The sequence below is a fragment of the Musca vetustissima genome, unplaced genomic scaffold, assembly GCF_032173495.1.
Source record: "Musca vetustissima isolate MV318-11 ecotype Yass unplaced genomic scaffold, APGP_CSIRO_Mvet_v1 utg19436, whole genome shotgun sequence".
Lineage (NCBI taxonomy): Eukaryota > Metazoa > Arthropoda > Insecta > Diptera > Muscidae > Musca > Musca vetustissima.
Genome location: NW_026884542.1, coordinates 451,059 through 473,181, shown reverse-complemented (window position 1 = coordinate 473,181; position 22,123 = coordinate 451,059). Strand labels below are relative to the sequence as shown.

The following is a 22,123-nucleotide window of genomic DNA, read 5'->3' as shown; positions in this document are numbered from 1 at the left end:
CTGAGTTTCGTGAAAATCGATTCAGATCTAGATATATATTTTCGTCCGATTTAATCTAAATAATGTACCAAGTTCTTATGTTGCATAGCGTTTTTAATTTAATCCAGAATAATGTGTGCCAAGTTTAGTGAAAATCGGTTGAGATTTAGATATAGCTCTTTATATTATAGATTGATTTTAAGTAATTGACGCACCAAAGAACCAATGTATGGCTGATAGGAAAAAAACGTACTGAAATTAGTATAACCTAACCTGTGACAAGTTTCGTTGAAATCGGTTCATATTTAGATATAGTATCCATATAAAAGTAAATTGTGCATCAAACTCCTAATATTTGTTAGATTGACATCAAATTTTGCACAACGTACAAAATTGACCATAGAATAACGTAGTTGGGTTTTCTAGAAGTACAGACCTAGCTCAACGGATGAACTATTGACATTTGTTTGAAGTCGATTTACATACTTTTGTTCCATTGTAACAAACGAATGACATGTTTATGGATAGATCTAGGTCGTTTCACATTTAGATAAATATCACATATGTTATTTCATACAATTTCATGATAATAGTCCTGTTTAATATACCCATAGTGGTGAAGGGTATCATATAGTCGGCCCCGTCCGACTTTACTACTTTCCTTACTGGTTTATTATGACAAAACCTCATTGAAAGATGTCAAAGACACAACAAATAATGAGAAGAAATCTGCGATTGAATTGAGTTAATTCGCAGTTTATTATTTCATTGTATGCCCCAAATTGCATCAAACTCAGCTGAAATATTCCTTATTGCCTTTATACATTCCGCGGCAATATTTGGTTGAGCATGCATCGTTATCAATTGGATTTCCAATGCGATTTTATTTGTTGTTTTCGAGTTAAAAATATGCATATGGATTTTGCAAACGGATTTTTTCGCTTTAGAAGTTAATTCAGAATTAGGGGAAAGTGAAAATGCGAAAAAAATCCTTCCCTGGATTTAAATACATTTCTGTTGATATTCAATAATTTATTAACTGATTGCCAGGAATATAAAATAGATAAGCAAACATACGATGACTAAATTTATTATTTTTAAGATAATCCAATGCCAAAAAATGTCCCACCAACGAAAGCAACTGTGAACGTCATATTGGTAGTTGCAAAATCCCTTGCCTGTAGAATTAGGGAAGTCTTATCTGCAATTTGTTCTTTACTTTTTTCAAATATATTCGGAAGAGTCGACCAATCGAGTTGTATGAGTCCCTCTATCTGAGCGATTTCCAATAGTAAAATGCTACTTCCCACAACGATTGCTGCAAGTTTACCCAACTTCATTGTGACCAATCCAGCTAGCAAACCAACGGCAGAGCCCAACGCTATTTGTGTATAAGGTCCTTTCTGACGTACCGAGTTCATGTCCATCGTTAATTTTGTTCTAAACCCTTTTATACTTTGTAGTGCTATTGTGAAGATTTTGAAATATTTGAAGAATTTTGTAATTATGAAAAATGTCTGTCAAACTATATAATTATTGAATCAGAGCACAGGTTGTGTTCAAAAATGATTGCAGCATACTGTCCGTTCTTATTTGATGTCTATCATAAGGACAACTCTTTTCGCAGATAAGAAATTCAGTATATTAATATCTTCATATTTTTTACATTAGTTGGTTTGTTGATTTTGTTTCTTTTAACTTCCCACTGCATATTATGTAATCACACAGTTTAAAGAGCCCTAAACATTTAAAACAAATATGAAAACCACCCCAATTGTTGTCATAGTAACGGAATTTGTATTTGAAATGTGTTGGAAATTAATTTTCCAAAAAAAAACAAGCTAACAAACAAAGATGGAAGTCAATACAACAGCTGCGAGTTACTTTAATATCTTCATAACAGGCCATATGGAATCGGCAATTTTCCCATTAGGCCCCGACGCCTCAGACATACTCTGCCGGTACGAATGTATAACGGGTCCCGATTGGGAGCATGTCAGTGGATCTAAAGAAGGCATCACACAATATGCTTCAAATCGAAATGGGAATTTCAACGACCCCATTGTATTTAATATGCCCATTGAATTGACATATCGCAGCACAAATGTATTCGGTTGTAAGTTTTAACTTTCCAATTTCTCACCGTTGTTATACCCATCCATATCCTAATAATCATTACAGGGCCACAAATAATTGTTTGCCTTTATGGCAAAACACGTTGGGGAATTGAAACATCGTTGGGCTATAGTCGTCTCCATGTTCCCATATTTGGAAGTGAATGTAATCAGCGCATAAAATCTCCAATATTAAGACCACTATGCAGTAATACATTGGCAGATATAACCAGTTGGATTACGGGCCGTAATCCAGAATTAAAAGATCCGAAAATATTGCTCGATAATACAAAAAACAAGGGTAAGATATATTTAGATAAAATAGACACCAATCATGTGGTGTCGGTCGGCTAATTATTACAAACCGGAAGGGGAAAATGTTTTGATAAACCTTCGATTCGATTGGAATATTTTTCTAAATGTGAAAACAGAATAGTATCACGGGGAAATACTGATTAGTTAACATACCTCTCCAACGGTGTTAGAAAGAGTACATGTCTGGCTCTCGTATGAACTAGGATTATTGACTTCGCTCTAAAATTAACAAAATGGCGGACCTTTGAAAAAATATTTTTGGAAAATCGCCGATTTTTGACCAAAAACCAAGTTAAAAAATAAGGAAGATCTTCACCGATTGGCTTTATCCTAGTTCATACGATAGCTATACACTCACAGAGAAACGTGTAAACATTTGGTATCGATTGGGTTATTAGTCTTTGAGTTATTGTGCCCGCCATTCGCAAAAGAGAGAAACGAGTTTAAAGTTTGTGAAGCCCTTCAGCCGTCACATGATGCTGACACAATAAATCGGCTATATTTTCAAGAGTTCTTGAGATTTTCACTTAAAATTTTGTAGTGACATTCTTGAATTAGTTTAGATTCAAATTTAATTAAAAAAAAAAATTAACCCCTAGAATGGGGGGTCCCCTTAAAGTGGCTAATTATTATGATTATTAGTGGCTAATTATTCTTGTGGATTTTTGTTTTGGCTCTAGGTCAATTGAAAAACTAGTTGGTTATGTTTTTCTTTTTTTGTTTGTTTTTATTTTCCAATATTTCGACTGTCTTCGGCAGTCATCTTCAGGGAAATACTACAAAACATACAAATATTTTAAAGATATAGACTTAATTGTATTGCACAGATCTTACTTTTATGAGAAAAGCAACCGATTTTTATCACCGTCTATGCCAAGGTAGATATATAAGGTAGCCGCATCGGCGAATTGGGAACATGATATGTCAAAATTGTTATCAAGGCGAATAAAAATGAATTCGCCTTCTATTTTTCAACCAATCAGAACAAAGCATTTGTGAAGTTTTATAAAATATTTATTTACTTTTTTTAATTTGTGTGTTTTTTGCAAATCGTAAATTTATGAAGCATAAATGATAAAAATGATTCGTTAATGTTAAGGAACTGATGACAACGAATACATTTTTGGAGAAACGAAGACGTGGACCCATTTTGAATACGTTTTCTGTGGTAGCAACACCTCAGCATACCAAACTCAACATACATATGTGAAAATCTAAGGTTCGAAATTACAACCACATTATTGAAATTGGGACGTATCATTATATGGAAGCGAACATAGAAAGTTTTGCAAGAAAATTTGCATTCCATAAGAAACCAAAATGCCAAATTGAAGAAACTGAATTCGAACAATATTTAACAACAAAACTCCAGGATGCAGTTCTGGTTTTCTAGATCAATATCCTTATCATATGAATTGTCTATTCTGAAGGTCTCATTCGAAAATTAAGGCTTCGCCCTTAGATTATTGATAGACGTATTATTATACGGTATATAATGAGGGCATTTTTTACGTGAAATGCGCCACCAAATCGTTATAGAAAGTTTCAAGATAATAGATTCTTATAAAAATCCAAAATGCTCTTCTCGTGTAGTAGTAAAAGATCTTCCTAAAGAAGTTCATGTGAAGGTATCCTATACATGACCTATGTATATGTTTTGTTTCTTCAGAAATTGTCTTCTTTAATTTTCATTTTTAATTTTATTTTTTTTTTTTCGGCGAATTCAAGAAAAAAATGTTGTGACATATAATATTACCACCAGCTGGCTTGATACTGTTACCTCATTAATATACCTTGGTCTATGCTAAACTAAGTTTTTCGTTTTTCCGTCTGTGCTTATGAACTATGTTTCTATATATATGTGCACAGTGGTCCGTGTCAGTCTTATAATTCATTCTTCTATCGTTAGGTACATTAATTATGTTTAACATTTCTAATGTGAATCGTCGTTTATAATTATTTTCTTGCGTCAATATGTCCACGTCTTTAAAATTCGGTGTATGTCCAGTTTTTTGCAATGTGCAGCAAGCGCCGTTTTTTGCTCTAAAGGTTTGTCTGAATTTTGATCTGACTTACGTCCAGAAAGTCTAGTCTTAAGTTTTTTGTTGTACCAACATATACCATTTGGCATACGTTGGATTTGTCCCTATTACATTTTATCTTATACACTACATTGCATTTGGAGCATATCATATCTTATTATTATGATATGCTCCTTCTCCTCCTTTATTTCGTTTTTCAAATCATGCATACGACAAATTTGACAGAAAAAATATTTTTTGCAGCTTTATTATTGTTCTTTCATAATTTTTATTTGAGTTTTTCATTGTTAAGCTGTGCTCATCAGGCAAATTTGGCCATGTGATTTTTTCCATAATTTTTAATATTTTTTCTGGAGACAGGTCATCAAACAAATCGCAGATCGCCTCTAAATCGCATCAAACTCGGCTTTAACCCTTTGTGGCCCGAATTTTTTCACGTGACAATAGAACTATTTTCTGTGCACAGAATTAATGTAACTATCCTAAATGAACAAAATTTGACGTCGCTACATCCTTGCATTCGGGAGATACAGTACCTTCTTTCCGAAAAATAAAAGTCCAATATCAACAAAAACAAATGCAAAATCGACGAAAAAATCAATTTTAATTATTCTTTATTCTTTAGGTTCTTTTTTATTTAGAAGGTACTATTCGTGCATTTTGAATACGAAGCTATTTAAATATTTTGGACTGTATACACAATTTGGTACTGTACATATTTTTGCACTCATCTATGTATTGAAAAGCGTATAACTTGTCCAAAATTATGAATTTTTTAGATTTTTCTTTTGATATGTGTCGTCCATAATTAGCTCTTAACATATGTAATCCAAAAAAATATACATTTACTTGCCGCGTATTAAATATAAGCTCTAGAACATTTGCCTGTGGGCAACATTGGGCCATAAAGGGTTAATATTCCTTATTGCCTTTATACATTCCGGGGCAATATTTGGATAGGATTTCCAATGTCATTTTATTTGTTTTTGAGTTAAAAATATGCGTACAACCATTTATAATATTAAAAATCGTCATAGAATAAGTATTGTGTAAATATTTTTCATAAAAATATTTAATACATATATTTTTGTAGTCAGCTCCCTATAAATTTATTAGGAAAAAAAATTCCCACAAAAAGTCATCACATTCCTCCACTCCCTGTAATCCAGAATAACTAATTTTTCCTCAAAGCGGATTTTTTCGCTTTCGAACATGATTCTGAATAAGGCAAAAGTGAAAATGCGAAAAAATTCGCTGCGAGTTATGGCTCAGAATAAGTTTAAAGGGTAGAGCGAACAAATTCACGGTGAATTGATGTCTAGAATAACGCTGAATAGATTTTGTCCTTTGCTGTTACAAGAACAAAGCAAAAATTGTATTTTAAGAACTCTTTTTTTATAAATAATAAGGTTGAATGGTGTAGTTAAATAATTTTGTTGGGTATAATTTATCCTCTGAATCGGTCTGAAGGCTTCGTATGCATGTTAATGCTCGAATAAATAAATAAAAAATAGAGATAATATCGAAAACAACCAATGCAACTCAAATATTGTCGCAAAACGACTGCAAAATTCTATTTACTTATAATCCACAACCAAACCCACAATATACACTAATTTCTTTCAAACACCAATATTTTTTGATTTTTGTAGGTTTATCAATGGAGTCATATGGTGAGATTGAATTTGTGTTAAGCGTAATAACTAGAGGTTCTGCACGCTTAGGATTAGAATACTAAACAATAAAACAACAATTTAAATTTGAAAAATATATTTATTGTGTAAATCAGTAAATTACCAGAAAACAAACATACCTGAAATGGAAAATATAAAATGTGTTTTTATAAAATAGAATTTACAATTCAGTCTTTCAATAAAAAATACATTAAGATTAACACTATCAGATTCAACATAGTCATCAATAATTTGTATGACGGGAAAAGAAGACAAATAGTTAGAAAGTATCCTCATTGGTTTCATAATATATGAGATAATATGGAGTACGGGAAGATAGTTACAACATACCTGAAAAAATAAGAAAAAGAGGTAAAATTAGTACATGTCAAAAAAAGATATATTAAAAATAAATAAAAAGTATTCAGATTTCAATAATTATCATCAAAATATGTAATTATGTCGGGAAAAGAAGACCTTGAGAATGTGTTTTCATCATAAATATTTCGAAGAAGTTTAACCCATTCGTAGCCAAGGATATAATATTCACCCCTATTCCGTAAGTCGTTGTCGACGACGTTTCTCTTTCGACATCACTTCGCATCGACATCGACATCACTTCGACACTGATTTGGTATTCTGTAACACTCATGCGACGATGTCGACTATTTATCGATAATATCAATAAAAACAAAAATTTTGTTGCATATTTTTGGGCAAAATGTGTTTGTATCCTTCACCGCACTGTGGCACAGGGCATTATGTCTTGGTAAATGTGTTTGAAACGACCAAAAAGAAACGAGATAGACCCATAGTTACTTTTTAGTATATAGTATGTACATAGAATTATTTTTCAGTCGATTTATGCATGTCCCTCCATTCATGTATTATTTTAAACAAGTTACATGCCACCATTATGATCCGAACGAGATGAAATTTGGAAAAAAATCCATCCAATTGGGATGAAATTTTATTTCCACATAGACATTGACATTGGTAAATATCGGTTTAGATTTATATATAGATCCCATATATTTTTCTTTATTTACACTTTATTTTGCATTAAGTATTGAATAGATTCTAGAATGATATATCCTGTTCTTGTCCGGTCATGTTTTTTTTTAATTTCAAAAAAAAAAAAAAAATGTTCAAACGCTTCAGTCGTCAACAAAAACTATGACGAAGAAATCTTCGACATCGTCGTCGTCACACATTGTTACGGAATACCAAAAATGTTTCAATAGTTATCGATAAATGTCGACAACGACATAGGGAATACCAATTTGCAAAAGTCGACTCTCTTCGACGTCGTTTCGTGTCGACGACGACATACAGAATAGGGGTGATTTATTACTAATTAACTACAAACCTAATAAAAACATTTAAATAAAAACTTGAAATATACTACAAATATAATAAGAGTAAATGGCATCATATAGTATTGACTTGGCACAGGAATGGGTTAAATAATGTATAACATAATTCACATGTTTTATTGTTTGTACCTACCTGTGAAATATTTTTAGATGTGTTAAAAGAAGTATATTGTTCAACAGCTTCGCCTACCCAGATGAGCAGGATGTTTTGTACCTTTCTTGGTAAATTTTAACAATTTAAAAGGCAACAGAATGTATCTAAGCATTTACACACCACTTTCATTCCACCAATGCTTCCTAATTGAGGAATACGTTTTAATTAACCTTGTAGCCAGCAGATTCTTACTAGGAAAAACAGACAGTGAAATTGATATTAGCGCCAGAATCGTTTTTTAAAGTAAGAAAAAAATTTTACTGTAACCGGTAAAATTTTTTTCTGACTTTTTTAAAAATTTGGCGCTAATATCAATTTCACTGTCTGCATTTCATAGCAAGAATCTAGCAATAAAATCGGATAAGTGTTTTATTTGTAAACCCAAATAAAATACTATGCTATATGGGGTTTCCATGACAGAGGGGTCCTACGGTCCGAAACGATCTGTCACCTCAGCCCAATGTGTCAAAGCGCAATAGGGCTGATACAACAACAATTATAGGATAAGTTTTGACTAAAACATATTAAACAAAATGTTACAAATTTCACTACAATTGACTTTCAATGAATTCTTTTATAACGTAGATTTTTCAATCTGTCATTTTCCATGATGAAGACGGTAGTAGCTAACCTTCTATTAATTTTTTTATGGAGTATATTTGTTTTTCAAAACAATATATTCACGAAATTCGAAGCCTTTTTTGTTTCAACTTAAGTCGGCGGAAATAAATTTAAATAATCCAGAGATTTTTTACAGTATGAAAGAAAATTTAGAACCGACTAATTTTCCACGAAAAAGAAAGTTACAAAACATCTTGCTTCTGGTAGGTGTTGTTATCCAAACAAATTTCTAAGGCGATCGATCACCACCAACCACAGCAGCGTCTTTCGAACCGATCTATAAGAAAAAGAAAACACACATGAAAAATCACTGTTTCATATAGCGAGTTTGTTCTTCAACTAATGCAATAAAAAAGCGATCAGTAATTGGAAGGTTAAAATCAATATAAAATTCATAAACACGGACCAATTAATATCATCATGAAAACATACATGATAATATAAATTTATTTTATTTCATGTACTTACATTATCAATTGTGATGTGAAGAAATCCGTTCAAAATATTATAAATCTGTCCACCTATAAAAGTGATAAAAACATATAATTACTCTAGTGATCTATTAATAATGACAAGAAAGAAATACTTGTATTTAAATTAGATCAGTAATTGGAAGGAGAAAATCAAACTAAATTCATAAACACGGACCAATTAATATCATCATTGAATTCAAGTATTTTTATTGTAATCGAAACATGAAGTGGTAGTAATTAATTTTAGGGTTTTGTAGTAATCAAATAACATACCTTCCATTCCAATAGTATCAAGAAAATATCCTTTGAAGGCGGATTTATTTCGAGAAATTCCTAAAAGAAATAAAAAAATGTTTGTATCAATACTCTGTGTTCTGTATAATACGGTATTTGTAAATAGTAACTTAAATATTATATCAGTAATTGGAATAGGTTAATCAATTTAAATTCATAAACACGGACCAATTAATTTCATCATTAAATATCGAATGTAAAAGAAATCTATATAAAATTATTGACTTACAATTCATACTATGAAATCTGGATATAGTGGCTCCTCGTCTGGGCTTTCGTCGACATTTTTATTCCTGAAAGAAAAATAAAGACGACTTCTTTATTATATGTCCACTTGAAATTTCTTCATATATCAAATTAGGAACGAAATCAGTACGCATAAGCGCAGCCGAAAATTTTATAGTCATTATTTGATCATACGGTAACTTTTGTCCTCATTTTAGAAAATATCTTAATATTAAAATATTTGTTTTTATTCAACATACCTAATTTATAATTTATTCCAAATAAAACATATCGCCGAATCATGCATTCGTCTCAAGAAACTAAAAATATAAAGGAAAAAACAAGGTTAGTGTTAGAACTTGAAAAAATGATTTAAAAATATAACTATAGAAGGTAATCAGTACGCAATAGAGCGCAGCCGAATGTTGTATAGTCATTACTTTGAATCATACGGTAACTTTTGTCATCATATACAATTGTTTAAAATACAGTCGAACTTCTTTTTTTATAAATTACTACGTTAGAATATACACATTATATAATTTTATAAAAAAAAAAATCGTTTCAAAGAACAAGTTCGATTGTATTATATTATATAAATATTACGTTTTATGAAAATTACCTTTTTTTTCTTCTATGTAGACTAAATTAATGACCATATCTTACGGGTTCCACAATGAATTGTTCTAAAAGGAAAAATAAAAAAAGTTATAGATTGACCTTTGAAAGTTTTATGGTGAATACATTCTTATGAATTTAAATCAGTACGCAATATAGCGCAGCCGAATGATGTATAGTCATTGTTTATATCATACGGTAACTAGTGTCATCATGTTAACAAAGTACATGTTAAATTTGTTAATGTGTTTTAAAACCCATGTATACTTAATGGAATTGATAGAAAACAATTATAATAAAAAGTATAATTACCTATTCCACAAATTTTCAATATGTTTGAAATGACGATTATTTTCCAATTTCCCTGCAAAACACAAAAAAGAATAACAAAAATTAATATATGGCTACACTCTCTTAAAGCAAATTGTAAACTTTGTTATTAGAAATCTCATTTAAATGAATCAACATGGTTGTTTTTTTAATTAGGTAAGGGAAATTATGTTCAGTAATTAGATCCAATGTTATAATCATTGAATTAAATAGGGATGTATTCTTATGTTTCCAATAAAATGATTTTATTTACCTAAGAGTATCATGAACAACTTCTTATCTGCAATGACACTGTGAGCAATCTGTAAAAAAAAAAATAAAAATATATATGTAAAATCATGCAAATTCCTCATGTATTTAATTTCACTGATCTAATTTTACTCATAAATGCGATTCAACAAGATTAAAAAATGTAAGGGATTTTATTCAGGAATTAGATCCGTTGTTTATAATCACTGATGGAAACTAAGATCACATTTTAAAAGAAAAAGTCGTATTTACCTTGTGAACAATCGGAAGGGTCGACATATCTATCCATAATCTGAAAACATATAAAAAGAAATTATTAACAAAAATGTCATATATTTAGTTGTTGATGTATGGGCGGTCCTATGTGAATGAAGAAATTCTCATTTAAACAAATCAACACGGAATTACACTTTGGGAAGTCGTTCAGGAATTAGATCCGTTATTCTAATCATTGATAATGGAGAAATGACAAAATTAATATTTAACATTTTCGTCAATTACAAATTTTTGTTGATTCACATACTATTGAACCTTGTTTATATCGCTGGGGAAATTATTGTCTTCTAAAAAGTGGACAATATTTTGGTTTATTTTACAGGCTTGCATTAATATGATTATTTCCGTAGCGTGGAAATTGAATATTCGTAAGTAACAACCTCACATACAAGGTTCAATTTTATATGAATTGCGACGAAAATGCTAAAAATTGTAAATAAACTCATTTTGCATACCTTTATTGTCAGCCAATCCAACATTCTGGTTTCAGTTCAAGAAGCCGCAAGAACATTTGCCCATTCATACTGAAATTTTATAAGAAAAATAAAATTAAAACCTATAGAAATATTTGTAAAGATTTTTGATGTTTTCTTTTATACGCCAGTCAAGCCATGCACATAATGTCGTTGATAAGGGGGTCGGTGGTCTCAGGTCGGAGTCAAATATCATGATATATTATGATCAGAAAGTTCTTAAAAATGTTCTAGGAACATTTTTGGTCATTCTAATAACAGAAATGAAAACGGCCCTTATGAAGATATCTACTTTATATGCAATGTTGAGTAATTTTGTTATTAAAGGAATATGTAAATGTAATATTAAATATTATATAAACGTCTTGTAAAAAAGGCCTAGTAATCATTGTACTGATCATTTTGTATTTTTCTACACGTAATTTTTTAAGAGGATGAGAAATTGACGTATCAACCAAAACATAAAATAAAATGAATATGGTAGTTGAACTTTAATAGGCCAATCAACGTCACACATGCATGGCTTAATAGTATAGTAGTCGTGTCAAATCTTAATAAAAAATCAAGCAGGTTTGGAATATACTAAGGCCAATTTATAAGATCGCGCAGGAGGAAAAAAATGTATGCCTTAGATTTATATTTCTGTCAAAATTTATTTTTATTCTGGACAGAATTAAGGCATAAAACTCTTAAAATTTACTTGTTATAATTTTTCAAATAATATATTTTGACACCATCATATGCACTTCGGCTAGTCCTCCTGGATAATCTTATAAAGTGACCTTGGTATATGTGTTGTAAATAGTTTATTTTTTCTGCTAAACATTAAATATTTTATTCAAAAATATGAGTTGCAAAAAGGTTCATAAAAAATTAAAACGTATTTTGGTCCTTTGAAGAACAATTTTTTGTTGGATTTTGAATCAGTTCAATCAAAAAGAGAATTGTCCATTGATGATGGATAGAGAGTTTAGGAAATCAGAATTCCCATAAAACATTGTATGCACTCAAAAATTGGTACAACTTCTCAATTTTATTATAAGAAAATCGAAAATAGTTTCGATTAATAGGAGATTCCTATTGGTTCTGGAATATAGCAATATTTATATTATTGCTGGGTAACAAAACAAAATGGGGTACAGCAACAGCTGTATCGCAAGAAGAGTACAGTTGTCCTCTTTTAAGATTATCACTTATTCAAAAGTGATTATATCTGTACTAGATTCAAATACAAAATTTGATATAATCAGATTTTACATTCTAAATTAGTTAATGTAATGGTGTTTAGCTCTTTGGATTTAACTCATATTAAATTGTTTATTAAGTTGATATTAACCCGAATCTTTGTACCCATCGTACCAGAGATTGTTCCATACAATGCAATTCAACACAAAACATATAACATTTGACAAGGCAGGCGGTGGTGGTATTATTATTTGTTTGTAGCCATATACTGCACGCTTCCACCTATGTTGTCATTCGTTGTATGCTCTTTGCCACATTGTCCACTTTTCGAAGTTCAAAATATGTATGAGAAAAACATAATTTGGATTACAATCTTAAGAAATATTGATTGGGACAAGATTCGGGTTAAATAAAATATTACACTTTTTCATAAAAAAATCTTACCTCATGCGAAATAAAAAATATCATTTAATTCATTGGATTGGCAAAGGTGTACACATAAATCTTGTGTTCACTTCAACATTATTTGAGTACAGGTGGAATTTTAATGTTGTGACATCGGCAATTTGTTAAATTTATTATTGTAGAAGTGAACAAAGCGTCTTCGGCTTCAAATCTTCATAAAAGAATGTGTTGAGTAGAGAGATCGATGATCCCATGTTTATCCTTGTATATTTGGGCAATTTGTAGATCCATATATTCCATACAATCCACTTAAACATTTATTTATGTTTACGTCCAATATGTTGGCGATTATTGTAATGTATACTGAAATTATGTAAACTACATCCATCCTTTTCACTCATTCAACCATCACATCGTATTTTACACGCACTTCAGTTCAGTAGTTCACATCAAAAATTCACTCCAGACACAAACCAATTAAACATTTACATGCACAAACATACATCCGTCATCATCCAATACACACAATATTTTAAAGATTCATATTCAACATCAAGACACAATCAACAATCATACCAATCGTAGTCACACATCTATATTTTTATGATTCTGGGGCAAGAGATAATTTTTAGTTTTTGAAGACATTATTGACCCTATGGCCTAGGTATCCACACCATAACATATTTAATTTTATACTTAGTAGTAATTTATTAAATTTTCTGCGATATAAACACGCCCTACTAACAATGTGAATGTTAGTAGGACATGTTTGAAAAAAGTTTAAAAATATAGGGAATAGTGCAAATGCACGGAAAAAAAATCGTCGACGTAGGTTAATTTGATAGATACGAATTTGTGGACAAATAGACTTGAAATCTTTTCTATATGCTTTCTCAGATGGTTATCGAAACACTTCTGTTGAAATACAAAAATTTAGATTCCAATTGTAATCCTCAAAATTCATTTGTTATTCATATTAATACATTTTGTAATTCAGAGCTTTGAATTCTCGAATTAAAATTGAAATATTTCGAAATTCAAATGGATTTCTGGAATTAAAAATGAAATGTTATGAATTACATCAGTAATTTTCGAATTACAATTGTAATGTTCTGAATAACATCTGAAAAAGGTGTAGAAGTTGGCTTATACAATTTAATTTCCAAATTTTCAAAGTGCATAATTTGCGTTCTAGCTCAACATATTTTTGAATTAACAATATTGTTGTTAAATAAACGAATTAGTAAGTAATATCATTAAATAAAGCATGAACAAATTCAAAAATGTCTTTATATTATTAAAACGATATTAAATATGAAGACATTGATATATTGTTTAAAATTTGTGATATTTCAGAAGACATCATTCTCGCAATAATTATCATATATGTTTTTAACATATCAGCAAATTAAAAAAAAAAATATCATTCAAACACATACACACATATATTGCATTACTGACAAAGTTCAATACTTCAGCTCGCTCCCAGAGCTCATTGTCCCCCATACAATCATCTTCATACCATCCCCACAAAATCCCCATATGTTCACATATTAGCCAAGTATTAGTAGACCTGCTACCAAACTTTAAAATAGAAACAAATATTGTTATTAATTTTTTAACATACTCATTTTTCTTTGAGTATCATTTATGTTGTTTTTTTTTCTCTCTCTCTTTTTTGTTGATATTTTGTCATTTATAATTATGAAATATATATTAAAGTTGAGTTAAAATAAAAGATAGATAAGTATAACCTATAATAAACTATGAGGGAAACATTTCATTTCTCACATATATCTTTAAAAAATGGAAATACACTTTCCATCCAATGTTGCAGTATACAATCATCATATAATGATTATTATAATTAATTTGAAAAGAAGACGATAAAACTTATTACTTTTTTTCTTTTGTATAGAATAAGAATTTTTGTTCTTCTCAAGACGAACGAATCAATGAGTTCTTCCGAAATGTGGTCTAAAAATTAGTTTTAGTATTTATGTTAATATTAGTGGTTGTTATATATATAGTCTTCTGCTTAAATCTATCATTTGAGATTAAAATTGTAAATCTGTATGTAAATTGTCTTACATATCCACTATGGTCTTGATCATTTGTAATTAGGTATATAAATATATGATACTATTTCAACATAGTCTTAATGAAGTGATGAATTAAAGGGAATCCAGAGGCCACAAATGCATAAAAATATATGTATACTGGCCATGTCGCTCCAATGAAGAGCGAAACGATCACATACATGTAAATTTATTCTATATGTCTATCCCCTTAATTCCAATTTAAAACATTTTGTTCTATGTAAACGATGGATGACACACATCATAAGTTGTAAAGGGATGTGGGTTGGTAGCACCATTTTGTATGGGCACCCACAATTTGATGAATATGTGGTAGTTGTTGTTTTTCATATATTGCGTACTAGACGACACACAAAGCAAGAACCAGCTGCGAGATCTTCAATTGTTGTATGCAAATGTAATTTGTTTTCGCGTTTGTTCGTAAACATGAACGAAACACACACTACATCGCATCACTCATGACTGACTGCCCAACGATCGAATGGGCTTTTCAAAAGACAAATTTTAACGCCAACTCTAAAGCTTGGGAATGTTTAGTGCAGAGTAGAGTAGCATAGCTTCGAGGTTGTTTTTCATTTATGGTAGAGTATAAGTGGATAAGTTGTTGTTTCTGCTTCCATGTAAATCAAGGGATTTTCCTGCCTTAAAGGTATAACTAATACTATGTTTGCAATGTTCATTTTTATCCATCACACCAAAATACCCCAAGAATTGTTTGTAGATAAAGTTGATCAGTTTTATGTGCTAATTATTTAGGTATGTATCAATATAGGTGAATCGTCTGTAGCTTCATCTCAGAAACGTCTTCGGCGTTCCCATGGATTGTTGTTACCGCCGCCATTGTTTCCACCGCGTTGAGCGCCGCCTCCACGATTTCCATTATCACCACCACTTGGCTGATTTTGGTTACCACCAAATTCAAATCCGAAATCCTATATAGAGGATGCAAATTTAAAGGTAGTTTTGAAGTGGTAAAATAATACATAATTATGTACAACGATGTTATATAATATCAGTCAATGTAGCAAAAATACAAATCATACAAAAAGAAAAAAATAAGTAAAAGAAAAGAAAAAAAATTAAATTTAAAAAAGTACATTCTATATTTCTATTATCCAAATTCATCAGAAGATATTCTTCGGTCGTCTTTGAAAGTAGTGTAGATAGATGCACATATCACATGTTATCGACATCGGAAGAAAAACATGGCTTATGCCCCATGCAGCCATTTCATAGTTTAATATCAAGATCAATTTGGAGAGAAAGCCAAAGGGGACGGATAAAGAAACCAATGGAAATGTATTGTTACCAAACAAATGCTTGATATTTTTAACTCAATTTCAAAATGTTAATTGTTTTAATATATATGTTATATAAAATTTTGCAGTACCATAGATAATGCAATATATTTATAAAAATTGTTAAATAAGGCGCCCATCGCCGCAAAAAGAGACAAATAATATAGCAAAAGTGATTGTCAATTCCAGAATAACATCCGGTCCGAGTATTATTAAAATTTTTTCATAAAAGCTTCAAACATATATTTTCGATTAGCTCGCAAAAATTTCCAAAAGACCTTTGAATGCATGTTTTATGGAATAAAAATAGAATTAGATATATATCAGAGAGATATAGATCAAAGAATTATATGTGATATACACAAACGTACATACGTTTCCGACATATTTTTGGTATTCTCAATTGAGACGTAAGTTGGAATTAACAAATTTTTATTATATAACTTTTAGAAGTCATGGTATTTAGTATCGTCTCCCTAACAAAAATGGATATAACCAATAGCAAGATGATGAATCAATCACAATTATATATTTTCTTTTGCAAAAAAAATCGAGACTATATCTCATGATGTCCGTAGACACAATTATTGACAAGTTCAATGCATTCGTTTGAAAGCAAAAAAAAAAGGAATAAAAAAATGTAGTTAAACAATAATTGAAAATTTCTAAACTATCTAAATATACTAAAATTTATAGCATTCTAAGGTGTAGAAGATTCAATGCAAACTAAATTACAACATTTTAATCAAATATATATTTAAATATAATGCCCACCGCATTTGGTGAATTCTTAATTAAATATAATTAAATCTCATTTTCAAACACAAACGTTTAATAGCATCAGAAATAGAACACACCCAATGATCAATGAATAAAACCCAATGATCATAAAATAAATTTATTACTTAAATTAGCCCAATTTTTTAAACAATGTCGGAAATTCCAACAATCGTTTATAAGTGACAAAAGAGAGTTAATTTCCTTTTCAACGATTCATTAATTCATTTTTCCCAGCCCAATCAACAAAAGATGTGTACTCAAGATTTATTCAATTAAACATTTTGAAGAGTCAAACAATTTCAAGGTGTTCGCACACACCACCAATTATTGATAAATGTGTGCGTAACGTTGTTAGTAAAATATCATTTCCAATCATACAGAAAAAAATAATACATTGTGCGAGATAAAATTATCGCATATTAAAATGTTCTAGCCTGACTTAGGCGATGAACATCCGAATCCAACAATCAATGCCATTTCTCAGCAGAAATATAGATTTTTGTTAAACAACATACTATTAACATTTGCAATATCAAAAGATTTGTTATACGTATATTCAAACTATTCGATATTGAAATGTTAGATTCATGTTAACACTGGCCATTATGTTAACATAAATTCACAGCATAATGTTCCAATAGAAAAAAAGCAATGAAGTTGGAAGGATGGACGACACCGCTCCAGCCAATAAACGTTGACAACAACGACGACGTGAGTGGAGATTAGTAATAAAAAGTAGAATAAGACATATTCATTTAATAAGTTTGTTTTCTACTAATAAACAAGTTGTTTATTTATTGATTTGTTTAATATGTTGGTTAAAAGTAAACAATTTGTAGTTTCCTAATCTTTTGAACCATACAAAGTTTTGTGTGAATTTAAAAATATAAGTATGTTATCAATATTTTGACATTAGTCTTACTTAAACATTCGCTATATATAATCACAAATCAAAAGTATTTACAGAAAATAAAAAGAAAACTAAAAATTAAATTATAAATAATAATGATTACTACACTATTTGTTCAAAGTTTGTTGGTTGGTTGGTAGGCATAACAGAAGAGTTTGCTTATTCTACCACCAAAGTCTTATAAGGAATATATGATGAAATGTTCATTCAGTTGTTCTGACAATTCTATGATGATCATTAAAATGACCCGAAAAATACTGTTTCGCCATTGTAGACGAAGTACTAGTTGTTAACAGAAAAGAGCAGCCACCAACAACTAGGTTGGGCGTTCATAATTAAAGTTATTATAGATTGAAGAGCAAAGATGTCGTTTTTGTTCTTTTCCAATAACAATATCTTAAGATTTGGACTTTAATTTTATGTTATTTTAATTGTAAACGTAACGCTCTATTGTCTTCGCCTTTTGAACATATTGAAAAATGAACGTACCTGTGGGTTGTTTGGTCCATTGGGACCATTGGGGCCATTAGGGCCATTGGGACCATTTGGTCCATTGTTATTGCCTATGGAAAAAACAGAACAAATATAGAATAAATATTACGATACAAGCAAATGTTTACTTTCGAAAATAAAATTTAATTAATAATACACATTTAGTTTTGCGTTAACCTTTAAATTACACTTACCTCTGAAATCGAATGGATTTGGATTGTTTCCAAAGCCATCAAAGTTATTGCAATTACCACTGAAACCACCCTCTTGCTGATCTAGCAAAGAGTTCAACTGTTGGGCTTGCATAAACAATGTGTTTTCCTGTTGACGGCGGCGCATTTCCTCTTCTTGGCGCAACATACGCGATTGCATTTCGCTTTGTTGACGACGCACTTGTTCTTCGTCACGTTTGCGCATTTCTTCGGCTTGTTTCTCGCGCATTTCCCATTCCATCTTCTTACGTTCATTGTCGGACTCACGTTTGCGCAATTCTATAAAAACAAAATGTCATGTAAGTGTTTATAGAAATTCTTTTCCTTGGCTTTTCTATCAAACAACCAATTTTATAGAAAAATGCAAAAACATACCTTGTCTGAGAAGCTCTGTTTCATGCTCGTAACGAGCATACTCCATCTGAGCTTCCAACTTCTCTTCCTCCATTTTTAATTCACGTTTCAGAGCCTCCTGTTTGCTCTTGAATAATTCATGCAACTGCTTCCATCTGGTGCCGTACTCATGTTCAAAGCTGCCGCGTTCAGCAAAGCGAGGTCCAATGCCGCGTTCATGGTTGAATTCTGACAATTTTTTATTCAACGACTTGTCGGGCAAACCGTCATTGTCGTCTGTCAAATCGAATGGTTCAACGACACATGGTCTCAACGAGGCAGTGAGGAAGAAACACTTCTCATTGCAGTAGCGCAGACAAATGTTGGCCGACGACTTCTTAGCAAACTCAACAATACCCTCACCAGTAGATTTACCACGATCGTCTACATTGACCATAGCCCTCTCAATTGGACCAAAGATTTCAAAAGCACGGTACAGCAATTCATTTGAGACGAATGGTGTTAGATTTGAGACTCGCAAAACTGTGGCATTGGGGGCGAAACGAACGCGCAAAACGCGTCCTTTGCGATTTGTACCATCGAGTTCGCGCTTTGCACGTTCAGCATTGGCATGATAATCCATTTTAAGGAATGCAAAGTTCTTTTCTGAATTGCAGAAGACCTCGGCTATTTCACCGTATGGCTTGAAGAGTTCTCTCAACTCTTCTTCACTGACTTCACCGGTTAGATTACCGACGTAGAGACGATTACGTCCAGAGAATTTGCTTTCCTCAGATGCTTGAATGGGTTCAAGTTCATGGGTGGGGCCTGAGATAGAACGCAAACGCTGATTAACAAAGAATTCGTCGTTGCGACCACCACCACGTGGACCACCATCGCCACCACCGGGACCACCTCTTGGGCCACCACCATCACGGCCATCACGATTTCCGAAATTACGATCACGTTTTTGACCACGATCGCGCTGACCACCACCTCGGCCTCCCATGCCACCATCATTGTTATTGCCACCACCGAAGCCGACACCGCCGAATCCACCACCACCCTGCTGCTGCTGTCTATTTTGTTGAAATTGCTGATTGTTATTTTGTTGTTGATTCTGATTATTCTGTTGTGGATTTTGTTGGTTTTGGTTTTGCTGATTCTGTTGGTTTTGTTGGTTCTGTTGTTGCGGAGCGTTTCCAGGACCGGCATTTGTATTTGCCGGTTTAGTATCCGCTTGAACTTTTTCTTCTTTTACAGCAGGACCGCCGGCAGCTTGATTAGCTGCTTGTGCTTGTTGCTGTTGTGGTTTCTGCTGCTGTTGGTTCTAAATAATAATAATAATAAAATTTTATACACACTTTTCACATTTTTTTTTTTTTTTTTTTTTTTTGGAAGTGATGATGGTACATATGATATAGTAAGATTATCAGAGTTCTATTAGGTGGTTGGAATGTATCTTCTATTTATTATCAGATATTATGGGTTATCCAGCACCAGGCAGAGTTGTAATTTGTCTAATGGCTGAACAAGGAGAACATTAATCGGAATAGAGTTGCTTAATAGCGGATACTTGTTAAAAATGGAGTCTGCTTTCCAAGAATATTTCTTGTTGTATATATTGTATTTTGATTAAAAGTGGTAACGTGTTAACGATAAACTGCATCCAATAACAACATGAGGTAAAAGCGAACAATAATCTTAAAATTATTAAATTGTGTATAAAATAAAACTAGATTTTCCCCCCAGCCAAGCGCATATTTCTCTACAATGATGCTGACACGCGGCGTGGAAGGGGTGAGAAAATGGAAGAAATGTTTGTCGTGCTCTCATAAATATGAATTTCCAATAGAACTTTGCAGTCGAAATTTTAACATATAAACCAAATTTATATAATTTCACTTATCGAAGAGAAATTAGAACTTTCTTCCTATGGAAAAATACATATAGCAATGACCCCCACACAAACACACACGTATACAATCTTTTTTAAAAATACAACTCTGCATTGTGAACAATGAGATGGTTGGCAACTACGTGCATGCCAGGTAAGATAAAGCCGGTCGACACGAGGCCGGAGGGGTAGCTAAAATGGCAGCAGCCATTTTGTGTTATACATAATTTTTCATAACACCAATATCTTCCAGACAAAAAAATCATTTGTTAAAATAGCATTTTAATACTACCAGATATTAATAAATTTCATGAGACATGTACATACCTGATTCTGTTGATTTTGGAAATTGCCTTTGTTAGCATTCTGATTGCCACCTCCCCGATTTTTATTTCTATTGCCGAAGCCTTGATTATTCTTATTTCCACCAAAACCTTTATTCTGGTTCTGATTGTTCTGCATGGGTCCACCGCCTTGATTAAAGCGTGGCTTCTTTTCAGCTGGACCATCCAATGCTTTATCTTGGTTTTTGTCTCCTTGATTTTTTTGTGGTCGTTGTGGCAAAGGCCCACCGCCATTTACTGCAGTTTTAGCACTCATAACTTTTTATTTTTTTTCTTTATTTTTCACAAAAATTCACTTTATTTAAAAAACACTTGGTGACACACGACTCACCTCAACGACTGCCAAAAAGAGAATGAATTCAATAACCTGAAAGTCGGAAAGCGAACGAAAATAGGAAATGGACGAAACAAAATGGCGGCACTGGCTTGTGTTTCAATATATGTCAGGGTTGTTTTTTTTGAAAAGTAACCACTTACATTTTTACGGATATTTTATGTCTGAAATTATATGTACATCACACAAGGCAAGTCGTGGTGATACATGCACAATTGTACGACTTTTTGTTAATCAGGTCTCGATACATTTTTAGTGTTCACGTAGCTGCCAAAAATAACACACATACCAAATAATACATCAAGGTAAATTTGTTGTTTGTAATTGCGATAAACAACGAATGTCGCCTTAATTAGTTTTATATTTTAATTAATTTTCTAGTGATGAACATTTTTAAAAATTGTAAAAAGGTTTATAATGCTTCATAAATTAAAAAAACATATGAAACAATTTTACATCTCCATGCAGTTTGTTTGTTTATATTTATTTTATACATTTAAACTAGAAACTTCTTAAGTATTTCCACCTTCGTTTGAAAATCCGATTTATTGTATATATACTGGTTTTGTATAAAAATACAAAAACATCATTGTGAGGTTAGAACTGAAGGTTTTAAGTATTT

At 31.6% G+C, this 22,123-nt stretch overlaps 2 protein-coding genes and 3 non-coding genes across 5 annotated transcripts; 1 reads left to right on the top strand and 4 right to left on the bottom strand.

Moving 5' to 3' along the window:
* The first annotated feature begins 1,833 nt into the window (after positions 1–1,833).
* Positions 1,834–6,188, top strand: LOC133331514 (B9 domain-containing protein 1). Its single transcript, XM_061539903.1, has 3 exons — positions 1,834–2,095; positions 2,161–2,394; positions 6,103–6,188. Exons 1-3 carry the CDS (start codon positions 1,834–1,836, stop codon positions 6,186–6,188), a joined length of 582 nt encoding a protein of 193 aa, XP_061395887.1.
* A 2,440-nt stretch (positions 6,189–8,628) lies between these two features.
* On the bottom strand, positions 8,629–8,699 carry LOC133331516 (small nucleolar RNA U18). Its single transcript, XR_009754389.1, has one exon. It is a non-coding gene; the product is annotated as a small nucleolar RNA U18 (small nucleolar RNA).
* Positions 8,700–8,871: 172 nt separating this feature from the next.
* Positions 8,872–8,941, bottom strand: LOC133331517 (small nucleolar RNA U18). The gene has a single exon (XR_009754390.1). It is a non-coding gene; the product is annotated as a small nucleolar RNA U18 (small nucleolar RNA).
* Positions 8,942–9,158: 217 nt separating this feature from the next.
* Positions 9,159–9,228, bottom strand: LOC133331515 (small nucleolar RNA U18). The gene has a single exon (XR_009754388.1). It is a non-coding gene; the product is annotated as a small nucleolar RNA U18 (small nucleolar RNA).
* A 6,404-nt stretch (positions 9,229–15,632) lies between these two features.
* On the bottom strand, positions 15,633–21,435 carry LOC133331509 (protein no-on-transient A-like). The gene is made up of 5 exons (XM_061539898.1): positions 21,151–21,435; positions 18,969–20,052; positions 18,576–18,872; positions 18,379–18,452; positions 15,633–15,833 (listed from the first exon to the last, which is right to left on the bottom strand). The coding sequence occupies exons 1-5, from the start codon at positions 21,421–21,423 to the stop codon at positions 15,696–15,698; spliced, it is 1,866 nt and encodes a 621-aa protein (XP_061395882.1). The 5' UTR covers positions 21,424–21,435; the 3' UTR covers positions 15,633–15,695.
* Between the last annotated feature and the right edge of the window lie 688 nt (positions 21,436–22,123).

What these genes read in the sequence shown, in the direction of transcription:
- LOC133331514 (XM_061539903.1), top strand. Translation starts at nt 1,834, where the DNA reads ATGGAAGTCAATACAACAGCTGCGAGTTACTTTAATATCTTCATAACA. An exon ending in CAGCACAAATGTATTCGGTT is followed by an intron (nt 2,096 to 2,160) that starts GTAAGTTTTAAC and finishes TAATCATTACAG; the next exon opens with GGCCACAAATAATTGTTTGC. An exon ending in CGATAATACAAAAAACAAGG is followed by an intron (nt 2,395 to 6,102) that starts GTAAGATATATT and finishes TGATTTTTGTAG; the next exon opens with GTTTATCAATGGAGTCATAT.
- LOC133331509 (XM_061539898.1), bottom strand. Translation starts at nt 21,423, where the DNA reads ATGAGTGCTAAAACTGCAGTAAATGGCGGTGGGCCTTTGCCACAACGA. An exon ending in AACAGAGCTTCTCAGACAAG is followed by an intron (nt 18,873 to 18,968) that starts GTATGTTTTTGC and finishes TTGTTTTTATAG; the next exon opens with AATTGCGCAAACGTGAGTCC. An exon ending in ATGGACCAAACAACCCACAG is followed by an intron (nt 15,834 to 18,378) that starts GTACGTTCATTT and finishes TCCTCTATATAG; the next exon opens with GATTTCGGATTTGAATTTGG.